At 41.8% G+C, this 16,142-nt stretch overlaps 1 protein-coding gene across 1 annotated transcript in view; it reads left to right on the top strand.

The window, feature by feature from the left end:
- C21H16orf72 (chromosome 21 C16orf72 homolog) overlaps positions 1-15,630 on the top strand; it is a 30,575-nt gene extending 14,945 nt beyond the window's left edge. The window contains exon 4 of the mRNA XM_045992668.1: positions 12,047-15,630. Within this exon, the coding sequence (XP_045848624.1) occupies positions 12,047-12,291 (245 nt within the window). The 3' untranslated portion in view covers positions 12,292-15,630. The remainder of the gene's footprint in view (positions 1-12,046) is intronic.
- The last annotated feature ends 512 nt before the right edge of the window (positions 15,631-16,142 follow it).

Raw genomic sequence — 16,142 nt, 5'->3', positions numbered from 1 at the left:
TCCTTGCTTTGATAGGACTGTCAGGACAGTCTTAATCACCATCTCCCCAGGCCATAAGAAGGCCTTCTAGGCTAAGGGCTTTAAGTATTACTGGAGAAGCCTGGGGTGTGTAGTCAACAAGGCTGCTGCTGTTTGATCCTTTCTAATACAGATTTACAGGTAGACCTGGAAGAGTTACTTACTTGACATTCAGTGCATTTATACGTTTAATAAAAGAACAATGAAGTATTGAGACTTAGTTGGAACTGAACAGGAAACATGGATGATGCTCATAACTTACAGGAGAGAAGTAATTAGTTAGGTCAGGAGGCCTGTTAAAAGTGAACATTTCTGGGCCATAGTATAGGTCATCTAAAACTAACCTGGTGTATTACAAAGGGTGGGATATAAATGCAGAGGGTCTTTATATTCTTGAAGCTTTAAGGCTTGTATAGATTTCTTGTTCTCTTTGGTGGACCCTGATTCTTTACCTAAAACCCTATTCAGATGATGGGGTTGGAAAAAAATGTTTTTTCCTCCTGATAGTTTTAAGTTAAAAACACAAAACATTTATTGCAGGAAAATCCCTGATGTGTGGATGCAGTACTTAGGATTGGTGGCTGTTTCTAATACAGGGGAATAGTCATGCCATTAGAACTTCTCAAACTCAGGCAAAAACGAGTTCGATCTGTTCTTAATCAGTTCCAGAGTTCACCTCTTTGACCATTAAGTTTGGAACAAATAACTGGAAGTGTATATAGTGTCAGGTGACTGGCCTGTCCGTGCACAGTAGGGCTGGATGTGGTTGTCTCTAAGCATTCTGATTTTCTTTATCAACACGTGTATTTATGATTCATTCCATGCCTCTCTCGTTTAAGTTTCTTTTCTCTGTATCATACTATACTTGAGAAGATAGTTTTAAGACACACAAATGCCACTTCTGTTATAAAATCTTAGTGCAGTTGTATACCTTGTAAAAAGTGCCAGGTCTTCCCTGCCTCCCACCCCCTTTTTTGACTGTTCAACTTGTAATTTGTCATTTTGTGAGTTTTTGGATTTATTATAACAATGTAGTTTTAAGAAGAGACTTCATGATCTTGACTTGCATTTAAATTGTGAGGTTCAAGAAAGTTTTAACAATAAAGCTGTGTAGGCAAATAGCCTTTCCCTTTAATAGACTTCAAGTACCATATACTGGAGACTATGTACTCTTAGTCCTAAGGTTCCTATGCTGAATTCCTGTAGTGGTCAGGTAATATGGCCCCTTGGAAGAGTATACAGAAACATAAATTACACCAAGTTTTGTGCTTAGTGGTTTTAGAGAACATCAGTCTATTGAGAATGCTAGTCTGGTTTGAGTGTTTAAAGTGATTTGAATGATTTCTCATGATAGGGCATTGTTGACTAAATTGTAAGGCAGATTAATGACCAACTTTGTAACCAGGTGTCCTTGTGATCTGAATTGATTGGATAGTCTAAAATTGAAGTGAAAGCTGTCCAGATCTCCTAAAATGTATTTGGAGACATCTTCAGTGGAGTACATTCTTGTCAGTTTAGTTCTGCATATAATCGCTTAGCCAGGTCTGTGAAATGTAGTTGAAGTCATATTGAAGTTCTTAGGGATCTGCATTGGAAGGAGAGTCTAATAAATTCATGAGATTTTGACCTACAAGGAAGGGGGACTTAGGAAAAGAGTTGCATATTGAAGTATATACCTAATAAGTTTTTAAACAGCAAACACGAGTGTAGGAGGTCATATCATCCTATCCCTTTTTATGAGAGGACAGTTTTCCCCCATAGTTTTTCTTTTCTTTTCTTTTTCAAGGTTTTATTTATTTATTTTGACAGAGCACAAGTAGGCAGAGGCAGAGGGAGAAGCAGGCTCCCCGCTGAGCAGGGAGCCTCATTTGGGGCTCGATCCCAGGACCGACTGACTGAGCCACTCAGGCGCCCACTACCATAGTTTTTCTTAATCGCCTCCTAAGTACTCTCCTGTACCAAACACACCTACATACACCTAAATTACACATTTTTATTTGAAGAAAAATGACAAAGGTGTAAGATACTTACAGAGCATTTATTTCCTGTAGACACTGAGGGTGTGGTAATGAGTAAGATCTTCTGATTAGTACCTGGTCAGCCCAGGAGTTAACGCAGTTTCAGTCATATATCAGTGGTTATCAAGCAGTTACAGTCAAATCTTCTGGTTACTGAGGTTTAAAGACTATAATCCACTTTATTTTGGCACTGGTCTCCAATATGGGTTGCTTTTTTTTCTTGTATACCATGAGATCTAGTCATCTGGATATTAAACTTACCAGGAAGTCCGAGAAATACGTAAGCATGTGCTATAAACTGATTTTTGTCCTTGCCTTTTTAATCCTTGTCTTAAAATAAGAATATCAAAAAGTTACCAAGTGCTGAATAGTACCTGCTACCTTTTTTTTAATGTAATAGACAATTTCACATTGACCTAAGATCCTCTGGACTGTTTTGTGGTTCTCCATCTCCCTTTCTGAGCCTACCTCTTAGGCATCCTTTCTTTCTCATGTGGAACTTCCCTTTTAAGGGGGAGTTTTTTTGTTTTTTTTTTTTTCTTTTTTTGTATGTTCTTTCAGCCTCGATTTTTTTTTTTTTTTTTTTTTCCTCCCCCTCAGGCTCTTCCACTGATTTAGCTTACACTCCCCATGACTTTTTTTTTTTTTTTTTTAAGATTTTATTTATTTGTCAGCATAAGGAGGAGGAGCAGCAGGCAGAGCAGGCAGAGGGAGAAGCAGCCTCCCCACTGAGCAAGGAGCCCATCATGGAACTCGATCCCAGGAGCGTGGGATCATGACCTGACTCGAAGGCAGCTGCTTAACTGACTGAACCACCCAGGTGTCCCCTACACCCCCCAGATCTTAAGCCCTAACCACCTCCCACAAGGCCCCTTACTTGTAGTTTAGACTGTTCCTGACTGCCTGGTGTGTGTGCACCATTGTCCTCTGGTGGATGTCCACACCACAGCATCCCTGCAGACCTTTCACATAGATGTCTGTGGCCTCTTCCAGCCCGTTAGCAAATACCTGTCTTGTTCTCGTTGAGCCATTCAGATGCACATATGGCAGATTCTCCGCTGTCTCTGGGAATGTATAATGAAGAACGAGTACTTTTCTGTTGAGGCCAACACGAACTTGGGTAATTTAATGCCATGAATGTGGTATGTGTAAAGATATTCCAGAGGCAGAAAGGGACATTTTACTGTGTGGCCTGGCTGTGTGTTAAGAGAAGAGTCTTTGGAGGAGATGAGCCCTGGGCTCTGGAAAAATCTCCTTCCTGCTCTTGCTTCCTGGCCCTGAGATGACCCAATCACCTGTCCATGTTTCCTGGGGCCACTGGAGTAGTGTTTTTGATCTTGTCACTTCAGTGAAAAATAGCTTTTGCTTATGGCTAATAGGTTGAAGTTAGAGCTCAGCATGGCATTATAAGGCCCTTCTGATTGGCTCTTGACCTTGGGTGGGTCTTGACCTTGGGTCAGATATCTTAGCCATATTGTCTCATCTATGGAATATTTCCATGCCCTTTTCCAGATCTTTCCCTTTGCTTGCTCATACTTAAAGATAGATCAAGCACCTCTTCTAAAATTAAGCTTCTAAAATTAAGCTTTCTTGCAGTTCTCCTTTCTGGAGCATTCCTTGAGCTTTTAGTCTTCTCCCATTTGGATTTGCTTCTCTGGCTGTCCCTCCCAATAGACTGGGACTACCTGAAGACAGGGTCTTGTCTTAAAGCTCCTGGCTTTAACAGAATCTGGCGAAGAAACTGGCATAGGTGCGTTCTGAGTTGAATAGGGTGCAGAGGTCTGTTACGTGGATGGATACAACACAGGGGGGGTAGAGAACCTTCAGGAAGAATTGAGGATCAACAGATCCCAGGATGATTGCAGTGAGGGTAAAAGGAATGGTGTGTACGTTAGGAGAGCTACAGAGGAAACTCCTTAAATTAGAATGACTGATACTTTGAACTGGGCTTGAAGATGATGCACCGTTACAGCTATGTTAGTGTTTACTTTATTGCCGGCATTCTGCTAAGGAGGTTGTCCTTTAATTCTCACTTGCCTTGAGTTACTGCAGTTTCGTTGAAGAGAGCGGGCTTATTTGGCTTCATAAGTGGTAGAATAGATATTCCAGATCAGCCTGTCTCCAAAGTGCATGCTCTTAACCAATGTGCTTCCTACACATTTTTACATTGTGGTCCCTCCCCCATGGGCATGGGGGTGGGAAAGAAGAATTTTCTTCTCTAAAGACATCAGTCCATGCATGAATTTTCTGTCTTTGGCATTTTCACCATAAGTAAATCTCGTTAAGTAGGATTGAGGATGAATTGTTCATGACCTGCTGTATTTCTGGTTCACTTTAGTAGGAAGAGTAGTTACGCTTTCTTGTAGGTAGGCTATATTCCCACTATGACCTTGGGCAAGATGGTTAGCTTTTTTTTTTTTTTTTAAGATTTTGTTTATTTATTTGATAGAGACACAGTGAGAGAGGGAACACAAGCGGGGGGAGTGGGAGAGGGAGAAGCAGGCATCCTGCTGAGCAGGGAGCTCGATGTGGGGCTCCATCCCAGGACCCTGGAACCATGACCTGAGCTGAAGGCAGACGCTTAAGGACTGAGCCACCAAGGCATCCTGATGGTTAACTTTTGCAAGGCAGTCTCCTCCTCTGTGGAAGGCAATAAACGTCGTAAGGTGTTAGATTGAATGAGAAACTAAGCAAAGTACCTACCTACCCTTTCACTGTACTGTTTCTTACCTTGAGAGAAGGGGGACTTCTGCTTAGTTCTGTGAGCACCCTGTTTGCCTCTTGGTGGATTTTAGTGCAAAAGTAGACCTAGAGTTTGGATAGCTTCTGAGGGTACTCTCTCCACCCCCCCTTTCAGTAAGGGTGGCCTTCTAAATTGCACATATCACTCCAGAGGGGAAGGATAATGTAAAATTTTACTGTTAATTACTATGTTACTTGCTAGGATCTGGAGCTTTTTAAAAATTTTTCATGTTGATACAAACCAGTGAAGTTGGTGCTTTTTCTCTTTCTACTGGATGGACAGATTCTCAGTTGACTTACCCAAGCTAGTGTTGTGTCTGGAAAGCCTTAGATTGAAATCTGGTCTCCTCGTTCTGAGTTTTACTCATTATTGGGGAGGGGGTTAGGTGAAAAGGGTCCAGAGAGGAGTGGGGCATGCGTTCATGGAAGGGAAGAAAGAGACCAGGCTGGGAGAAGCAGCCAAATGCCAAGGCAGACTTCACTCTTACTCAAAGCCACCTCATTGACATTGCCTCATAGATGGTCTTTGTAGGCTCCTGGCTGTGGTTCAGACTCTTCTGTAGAGGTCAGAAACACTTGGTTTTTATTTCCAAATGTCATTTTGATGACATTCTTGACCAAGGTTTTAGGAACCAACCTTATTAGGCCTGGGTTGTCTTCTGTAAAATTCCATCCATTCATATTAGAGGGCCCTAGCATGTACAGTCTTTGTCATCATAGGTGCTGTTGGGAATTGCTGCCATTGGCATTTGGCTTTAGGATCTCACCTTGCCAAGTATTAAGTTCCTTTCATGTTTAAATTAGCGAGTTTTAAAAAGGCAATGGGCTGCCCCAATCTTTTAAAAAGGCAATGGGCTGCCCCAATCGGTGGTGTAAGTACTGAAAGGGGCTTAGGAAGGCTAGCCTTTAATGTAGCCCTGGAGAATTTCAAACAAAGGAAAGAAACATCGTTTGTTGTTTCAAAGAAAGCACTTAGTTAAGACAGCAGCTCCTTAGTATTGAAGTCTGACATCTGAACCCTTTTCTGGTTTGAAACCCTCCTTTTTTGGTGGATGTGGTGTTAAGAGTTCTGATTTCTGCATTTCAGATCCTTCTGTGGAAGTGGTGGTCCTTTAAAAATAAAGTATGTATTGTCATTCTGTAGCCTCTCCATTGCCCAGCATTTACTGAACACTAAGTACTAAGCACAGTTGATTAGAGGCTAGGGGTAGGGACCTGTGATACAGAGATGAGTTACATAATATCCTTGAGGGCTTTCTGGCCTGTTAGAATTCTGTTAGAGCATTTGAAGTATATAAACACAGGCAGTCACATTGAGGCACAGTACCATTGCCCTAGGAGTTTAATGAACTCCATTTCTGGCTTTTTTGCCTAACAAAGTCTTCTCTGGGCTACATACATGGTGATGCTAGTCTTTTAAATCATTAAATAGCTTGAAAGATTCTTGGATCTGGAGGAACTGGGTATAGGGCTTTTTCAGAAAATCATAAAAGGTCATATAGGAACTTTTACCTAGAAAAAATGTAAAGCAAATTCCTAATTTTTCATACTCAATGTATAAAACTGATACCTTCTCCTAGTGCTTATGGAAACCTGTGGATTCCAGACAGCCTGAACCAATAGGGTTTTTGTTCTCTGAGCACACAGGTGTTTGTAGCTTTTGTTAATTTGTCGGAAAACATTCTTGGACCTGTGTGCACTGGAGTGATACCGAAGAGGAAATTTTGGTGAGAACAAGGCCTCTTGATAGAATTTGCTAGACACCTGTGATCCAGTACATTTAAGAGGAATTTATTTGTGCTTGGTTCTGTTTCTTCCCCTTTCCCTATCACTCTTGTCCCCTTCCATCCATAGAGCTAAATATTTAGAAACAAACATTTGATAGCTAACACAGATGTTTAGGTTAAGTATCTTTAAACTGTTGGCATGCTATACACGAAACTCCTTGTAACTTTCTGTTGCAGAGGACTAACTGGAACTGACCTGTAGGGTATTTTGATCCATCCATTTTCGAAGTCCTTCCTTCTCTTGCGTGTTTGTACTTCTGTACAGCGTGTAGAACCGAGTAGTAGGGACTTCATAGATGCCTGTTGACTGTCTGCGTCTTCCTGAAATACCAGCACCACTGATAGTTGCTTAACAGTCAAATATTTTAGAAACCTATGTGGAAATTAAGATGTAAGATATTAATGCACCAAAGCAATCTCCTCACTTAATTGCTTAAAATTGATTACTTCAAAGATTCTTCTTTAATTAAAATTCCTCTGCAGACTGGAATTTCTAAATGATGGCCTTAGTTCAAGCCAGCTTTTGAGAACAAGAACAATGAAGGCAATTAACATAGCATTAACATTTTTTGATGAAAAGTGGCATTTTCTGTATATTAAGATTAAATATTAGCTGCTGAAGTTTCTGGGGTAGGACTTAAGTAAAGCTACCAACGTCAGTGATATGAAGTTGATTTTGAACTTGCCGTACAATTTTGTTGGACATTTTTTCATTGACATGAAAAGGAGTCCATGTAGCCATGCCTCATTCCGTTTACTCACCTAGTACTGGTAGTTACGAAGCACTTTAACATTTGAGTTTAATTTTTCCACTAGTTTCCTGATTTATAAATACCAGTTTCTTGGAAAGTTTGAAAATTTCCGAAAAGTAAAAACTCAATATCTTGTTATCCCACTATATAGAGATAACTACAGTTAAATGTTTGGTGCATTTTCTTTCAGTCTTTTTTTCAATGTATAAATATTAAAACTATTTCATAGTTGAGATCATACTGCATATATGGTACTGTATCTTGCTTTTTTCATTTTAACGTCGTGAGCATTTTTCCCATGGCATTAAAACTGTCTTTGAAAAACTTGAAAGCGTTGGGCTGTCAGCATAACTGAAAATGTTTTCTCGGTGTGACACATGTATCTTTGTAACTGGTTTGATTTAGTGTGCTTTACTTCAATAAAAATTCAGTATTACAATTTACATACTGGGGTGGGGAGTGGTATCTACTTCAAATTACTAAAATCTTAGTAGAATTCCTTTTTTAATGATTTGAACTTCTTCCCTGGTGCATTTAAAACACAACATTTTACACACAGTGCTTGCTTGCTTAAAACCTCAGACCACCACTCTGCAGAGGGAGCACTACCCACTGAATAGTGCAATTCATTTGAAATGCAAGAAATGCTAATGTCCTGGTGTTCCAATCAGGAAATTATCACTCTGTTCAAATGGTGGGGATTTCAGGTCCCCCCCGCCCCCCATTTTCATACTGGAGATGGGAGAACTGATGGAGCAGATCTGCCCAGGGTCCTGAGCCTGTGCTAAGTGGATCAGCCGTAATGACAGCCGCATTTTCTCCTCCTGGGCTGGCCCTCTGCCCTCACAGGCCGAAGGAGGTTGGGGAGCGAGTAGACAGTGTAGATGCAGCCCCCAGACCTTGGGCTGCCGACGGAGGAAGGGAGGTGAACCGGTTCTGCACTTGCTCTTTCTGTGCCTGTGACCTGACTCCATGCTGGGAAACTGGAATGACATGTAATTAATTCTGAAAACAGGATTTTCTTAACTATCTCAAGCATGAACTTGGTATGAAAATAATAGTTATGTGCTACTTTTAACAATTGACCATGTAACCTAGATTCCTATAACCTGGACTGTGCCTTTGTTTTAGCTCCAGTGGGAGCTTTCTTTTCAAAGTATGAAATCATCCTAATCTTTTTTTTTTTTACCCCTACTCCTACACTAATCATTTAAAATGAATGCAGAAACTTTAAAACTGATTGAGTTTAATCTTGTATTAAGCAATTGAGACTTTTCTGTCTAATCATACTACTTGTTCTGCTGCTTTTGTCAATTGATATTCCCATAGCCCTTTTGAAAAAGTGTGTTTTGGTAGAAATTAAGTTGTATGCCCTTGGGCCGTACAACTTAGTTTTTTAGTTCTGAAGCATGTTCAGACTCTGTACTTGTATAGGCCTGATTGTTCATGTGGCTTAGCTAAGGTTTCCTGAAGCATCTTCCAGTAGCTGTCATTGGTTTATAAAATAAAATTTGGGCTGTTTAAAATAATACATTTTTTTGTTGTTCATCTTAATTTTTTTTTTTTTTTTTTGACACGAAAAGTCTTTTTGGGAAAGATTTTAGATCGCTAAAATTGGGAAAGAATTTTCACTGCTGAGAGTAGATAGGAAGCAGGTAATGTGGCACATTGTGACTTGACTTTAGCTTCCAAACTAAGCCCTGAGTGGTACACCCAACTGGTGAAAAGATTGCTATTTTCTAGCAGTTACTGGGGAATTTTCAAATTGACCAAATTGATAACTTAATATCTCTTCTTTTTCATGGAGACTAGCAGTGGAAACAAAATAGAAGTATTTGCTTGATGTGCCTGTTCTCTTCTGGTGGAATATTCTGTGAGCCTTGGGTATTTGTCCTTAGGTTTTAAACATGTTGCCATGTTAACAAGAGGGCTTCTGGGGCGGGAAGGGCGGGGATTGTTGGACTTCTTTTGGTGGTTTCAAATGATAAAGGGATCCTCAGTTTAATTATTGAAGTAGCCCAGTTTTGTGCTGAAGACCCACATTTTACAGTGTAATTACCTCAGGACTTCCTGCATTATGAAACAGCTATGAAAAGATTATTGTCTAAGTTCATGGACACCTTTAGTTTGTTACGGGCTGCTAGGTTAGAAAAACGAAAGCACAGCTCTCCCCTCAAACTGGTGGAGAGCTGGGAAGAAATTGCCAGCAATTTGGGAGTCTTTGAGTTTTTTAAAACTTGATGGCAAAGATGTAAGAGAAGAGAGCCACCTGGGTTTGTTTCCAGGTGTTGGAGAGGTGAATGAACCTCAGCAGCTTTGGATTTCAGTGGATTTCAAAATGGGCAGGACTTGGAAGCACTCTGCTGTTTTCAGAATTCAGTGAATGCTTTGTGCCAGGCACCATGTGCATTAGTTAGATAGGAAACGACCCTGTCGATAGGAAGAGACAAAGGATCCTAGTGCGCTGTATTCAGATGAGCCCGGGATGTTTCTTCCCCTTCTTATCCTGTATGTTTAATAAACCGGTGTGGGCCGAGGAGGAAGTGTAGTACCCTTTTGGTGTTAACACTGGAGATGTCTAGCAGGCAGTTAGAAATATGGATGGGTCCTTGAGCTTAGGAGAAATGCCTGCTTCTGTGGAAAACGATGCCTCTAGGTCAGCTGAGGGCTCAAGGGCACCACCCTGGGTGACCTCAGCCTGTCAGGGGCAGAAGAGAAGCCTGCAGAGGCCACTGAGGAAGGAGCTGGCAGGCTGGAGAACAGGAAGGAGCGGAGAGTTTCAAACAGGAGGGAAGAGGAGCCAGCAAGAGAGAGGTAGGAGAACCAGGAAAGAAGCCTCCACTGGGAGGAGCTGCTGGAGGAACTAGGGGCCTCATCGGCAGGAGCAAATGTTGGAAGGGAGGCACAGGCCCAACCCTAGGAAGAAACCGCAGGTCCTTTGCTCTGGCAGCGCACATCCGCTCTCCAGGCAGGAGTGCAGAGGGCAGGAAGGCAGGAACTAACTGTTCAGTGAAGCCCAAGGCAAGCCAAACCTTAGACGCTGTGGCCACTTCCTACTGAAATGTTGACTTTAAGAAGGGGCAGTGTCACGGTGAAGGGGAAATTTTCACTGGGGCTGGAGTTTGAGTCCCTGCTGTTGCTCACTGGCTGTGTGACCTTGGGTCGCTTGCTTAACCTTCTAACCTTGGTATCTCATCTGCAAAACTGCTAACCCAGATGTTGTAGGATTATTTGGAGGATGAAATTTAAAAGTACCTAGTGCCCAACATAGGAAGTGCTCCAAGATGAGTGCCTTTGTTATATAAATGTTTTTAAAATAGACACCAGCCTTGGAACGGTGTGGAGCTACAGAGGGGCTTGTGATCACCCTTCCTCTGGTCACCACTGGGGTGGGAGGACGCATCTTCCACAGAGAGAACAGTGAGGGGGCTTCTGGGTACCAGGCAGGAAATTGGGTTGCAGGATAGGATCAACCTAATTAAGGGAGACTGTTGAGGCCACGGGCCTGAGCATGTTCAGAGTATCTGCAGCGTAAGAACAGTGTGGAAGGGAGTTTATTGATAGATTTGATGTGGTAGAAAGTAGAGAATTTTTTCTCGACTTGATGTTCAAATTTCAGTCACATTTACAGGGCATATAAAATTAGAACGAATGGGCCCCTACCAAGCCAACCTGTAAGCTTATTCTAAAATCTAAGTTCTGTTCTTGGGAACATGGATTATGCTAGATCCTATTCTACAGATTTAGTCCGGCAATAACAAAATCCCCATATGAGGCTGGAGTAACAGGGAAGTTCATAAGGCACAGCCACTGTTGGTGATGTGAAGTTTTCAAATTCAACGCTGTGGTTAATGTCTCCTGCCTCCCTTGGGCCTGTCACAAGTTTATCCCGTATATTTCAGAGTGGAACATAGGTTTGCCTCCTTAGCTATTCAAGAGCCTACGGAATGAGTGTCCAATGATGAGTGCTAGGTCTATTCTGGATTTAATTCAACCTTGAAAGCAGCAGGATTTTTTTATACCATCCTTGTGTTCCCTTCTCTGAGGGATTATGTATGGTAATAGGTTAGGCTGTCCAAAAGAGTGTCTACCAAATACAGTCCAGACCTTGGGTGATGATTATAGCTTGATTTGTCCAAGGGCAGACTGACTTTGTACTTGATGTCCCAGCATACTTTTTAATAATGACCCCTTTTTTGGGCTCGAGAGTGCACTGTTTTTGGATGATAAATTATAAAGTCAAGTCATCTGGAGGGGTAGTTGGAAGAAGCCCACTTAGACCTGGAGATGATTGCTTGCTCCCCTGTGTGCACACACACTGGAAGGATCTGTTGGGGATGGTGACTGCATAACTAAACGGTCCTGTTTAAAAGCAAGCACCTGCTGACCTCAGCCATAAGCTACAAGTAACATACATACTGGGTAGAGTAGATGGGAGGGTTTTGTGATATATGTGTACACCTGGCATGGTGCTTGCAACCTGATACGCATCTAGTAATTGGTAATTATCAATATTGTAAATATTGGTAGTGTTACCAATGAAACCTCTCCTACGTCAAAAGCCCAGCGATTTGTTTTTTCCAGAAGAAAAACGTAACTGCTCCCTGGTGACCCCCTTAAGAAAACAGGGAGACCTCCTTTGACCTTATGAGACATTGAACGTAAAGTGGGTTGCATTCGAGAGGGTTCCATAATTGAGCAACTCTAAAACCTTTTTTCTTCTTCCTAGGTCTTAGTGGTGCAATGGCTAGTATAAGCGTGCGTTCGAGTACCCCAGGCTCTCCTACACATGTAAGCAGTGGATCGAATGCTAGTCGAAGGAGAAATGGACTCCATGATGTCGATTTGAACACTTTCATATCAGAAGAAATGGCACTCCACTTGGACAATGGTGGAACTAGAAAGCGTACCTCAGCCCAGTGTGGCGATGTCATTACAGACTCACCAACCCATAAACGCAACAGAATGATCTAAACTGCAAACATTTTCACACCCACCATGCTGCTTGAAAGCCACTTGATCCTCAACATATACTATTATTGCAAAGGAAACATGAGGCCATCTTCCCTTGTTCACTGTTTAAGACAAGTGAATTCTATAGTGGTTGCCATAAAAGGAAGTTCTAGGTATTTACAGTAGATGCCTCTTGTAACTATGGCTTTCTTAAAACTATAATCCTAGCAGAGGACATCAGATATCGTGTAGTCATTAGCAAGATCATCATAGGCAAACATATATCCGTTCCAAGGCTAAAAGTGACCTTAACTGTATTTATTCTCAAAGGGAAAGGAAATATCAGATGTTTATTTGGTTATCGAATGCTTCCCCCCCCCCCGTCCATTTCCTGCTGTGTTGAGTATTTTGCTTCAACAGTATTGCCAGGTTCCTAAAATTATCTCAAACCCATGATTTGGCTTCCTCGTCAAATCTGCAGGCTTCCATTTTTTTTTTTTTAATTATTTTTTATTTTATTTTTTTTTTTGTGCAGCACTCTCATGCACCTGGGCTCTCGAGTCACAGCGTGCGACCTCTAATGATTGGACTACGCCCTGTTTTTCGTTTTCCAAGCAGTTTCTAATTCTGGTGATTGTGTGATGTAAAGAGGTGCTATGATGGTCATGCAATTAATACTTAATATTGAATCAGTACACAGAACTGTAACGGATTTCACTTCGTGTGTGTTAGCGCTCTAAAAGTAGCAATACTATTAAATTGCCCCCAGACTGACCCCGTAGGCTTAAAATACTCCCGTTTTAAGACGAGTACTACTTCCCATGCAGGGTACTGTTTCTTAGGGTAAATGTAAACACATAGACTGCATTCAAGGGGGACCTGAAGTAGAGAGGTCATGAAGTTGGGGGATGGGCTTCCTTTTGGGTTCAGTGTTAGCGAGAGGGAGACGGATGGTGGGGGAGGGTAGGTATTCCAGTCTCTTATGTCCTGTAGTACATTTTTCATGAATGCCCTACTTTGTGTCCAGTTTCCATTGGAATGGTGGAAGATAAAGGTCTTTTATCTGCTAATAATGTGGTCAGAACTTAAGTAGCCGTCTCCAGTCCCTCTCCCCTAACAAGTGCAGCTTGGAATCTCATTCTGGAAGAGATGGAATCGCATGGAGGCTCTCTAGATGTTAGGTAGACCTAAATAAAGGTTCTGAGTAGATCCTCTGTCCCTGTAAGACCTCTTGTAGCCACAATGTTTTAGAGCATGTTTGATTGTTTCCTCTTCATTTTTAATATCTTGAACTGAATGATAGTCTTTTTTAGATGAAGAACTGATGTCAGCCTGCCAGGTACTGTAATTTATTCTATCATATTATTATATTATATATCAAGTAGGACAGTGAAAATGTTTCCTTGCAAACTTGTAGTCCAGTATCAGTTAACTTCCTGTTTTTATCCTGAAAAGACCATTGCAGATCAGTGTAAGGGTTTTTTCCAGTAATTACTCACAGCACTTTGTTAAAGTTTGCAATTCCTTCAGCCATTTAATAATAATCTTTCTGTGAAGAAACTTTGCTGAGTTAACCATAACATTCATTGACTGGGTGGGAGGTGAATGGAATGTGTGAGCTGAAGTTCTGTACTCATTATAGATTTAGCCCTTATTTAAAAAAAAAAAAAAAAAGAAAATTCCATACTAAAACTAGGAACGAAAGTGTGGTGTTTCCAAATTTTTGCAAAAGTGGATCAGTTTTTGTTTGAATATAACAGCAGGAAGAATTACAGCAATCTGTCATTTTACGTGAAACAGACAAGCCTGTGTATTATTATTACTTTTAAGCTTCCCTTTGTGATATGCCCAGAAACGCATTTGGAGTTACCTTTGTTTTCCTATCGTTGTCAATTTAGATTCTGGAATTGGCGTTTGGTGGTGTGAAGCGTTGCCCACAAGTGGCCAGAACTCCTCTTCCTAAAGGATTTTGAGATTGAGGAACAGCTGTAAAACCTCCCCCTTATGCCTTGGTTCTAGTTCCTCCCTCCGAGTTGAAAAACAAAAATTTTTTTTTAATTTTTGGTTGTTTTTGTTTTAGTTGGTGCTCTGACGCTTAATCTCAGTACCCTTTACTCTTGATTGTCAAATTTTGATAAAACATGTGCCATTTTCTTTGGTAAGAGAAAGCAGGTCTTATGTCTGCCAGAACACGATTTATATGCCTTATTGGCTCCATTAAACTTTTTAAAAACTTTAGCACTTGTTACTTTTTTCCACTGCATTTATCTCAAATGCTGTTTGTCAACCTCACGGTAACTCGTCTGCCTGCTCTGTCTCATTGATCTCTCCCTCACCGCCCTGAGCACAAAATAACCCTAAGATCTAGGAGTAGAAAGGAAAGTGATTTCTTCTCATAGGAAGACTTAGTTCTGACTGCTAGATTTTTGAAGGCTTTGATTGTGCCATTTTAGATGCAAAGGAATCACGGAAGATTGCGTATTGTGTGGTACTTTTTTAAATAACATTGATTTCCGCCCCCGCCCCCCCATCTCTCGAGAGCAGTATAGGCTGAATCTTAAAACTTAACAGTTTACTTTGGGGGGAACCGAACCTCCCTTTATCTTTTAAGCTAGATTCTCAGATTCTTTTAGACATCATGGCTCTTTAGATCTGTCCCCGTCACCCTGACTTGGCATGAGTGGGTTGAGCTCATCCTTAATACCGCAGTGTTCTGAGCATGGCTGAAGCATTAAAAACTTAATTATAATGTTTAGTATTTTATAGAGCAAAATTATTGGAAAGCATTTGGCTGAATCTAAAGACCCGCAGTCAAATTCTTCAATGTGGTTTTACCCAGCTGGAGTAGTGGTGCACACCTTAAATCATTCAATGAATAAATAATTTTAAAAAACCGAGAAACTATGGGGCTTGTCTGCCGTTTTGTTTTTGTCATCACATCTGAATTAACTTTTTTGATGTAATCAAGTCCAGACTTTTAGAAAAGAAACAGCCCTCTGAATTTTTTCCGTCACCCCCTCCGCCCCAGGCTATTGGAAGACATTAAACTTGCCAAACTGTCTTTGGGCCGTAGGGGTTCCCTCCAGTGGTGAAAGGGGGGCTGGCTGCTGCTTGTGTGAGTCAGAGGGGGTGGCCAAGGCCTGAGAGAGGGGGAAGACAACCCCGGCGCAGGGAAGGGGCAGGACGCCACAGGAGGGTTTGGAAGTGGAGGGAGCTCGGGACCTAGTTGGGAACGTGGGCTGCAGAGTTACCTTTAGGAGGAGTATTATGAGTGAATCATTACTTTTTTGGCACGATTTTTTTTTTTTTTGTAAGATTTTATTTATTTCTTTGACAGAGATAGCCGGAGAGGGAACACAAGCATGGGGAGTGGGGAAGGGAGAAGCAGGTTTCCTGCTGAGCAGAGGGCCCGATGTGGGGCTTGACCCCTGGGGCCCTGGGATCATGACCTGAGCCGAAGGCAGATGGCCTAAAGACTGAGCCACCCAGGCGCCCCTGGCATGATTTTTTGAGGGGCACGGTGACTAAGTATATTGACCTCATCGTTGCCTTTGATTCCGTAGTGCTTGTTAGAGCCTGCTGCTTCATGAGATACACTACCTACGTGTGTCTGCTTACAGGGTGGGGGTTCTTCAGAGATCCATTCTGGACTCTATGGGGTTGGGGAGGTGACTTGAAAGGTTCTGCCGGAGAAGCCGTTGTTTATTTCTAAAGCCACAAGAAACCAAAGGTTCATCTGTTTAATTTAGTTAAAGGCGGTTGTTGTGGTCAGATTGCCGCAGTACCTGCTCCCCCTCCCTGAAAGCTGTTACCACTGTGTTGGGTGACCTGACCCCACCTCGGCCAGCATGCAGACTCCTCACCGCAGTGTT

Source organism: Meles meles, chromosome 21, assembly GCF_922984935.1.
Source record: "Meles meles chromosome 21, mMelMel3.1 paternal haplotype, whole genome shotgun sequence".
Taxonomy (NCBI): Eukaryota; Metazoa; Chordata; class Mammalia; order Carnivora; family Mustelidae; genus Meles; species Meles meles.
Note: the sequence above shows the minus strand (reverse complement) of the source record. Positions and strands in the feature narration are given on the sequence as shown.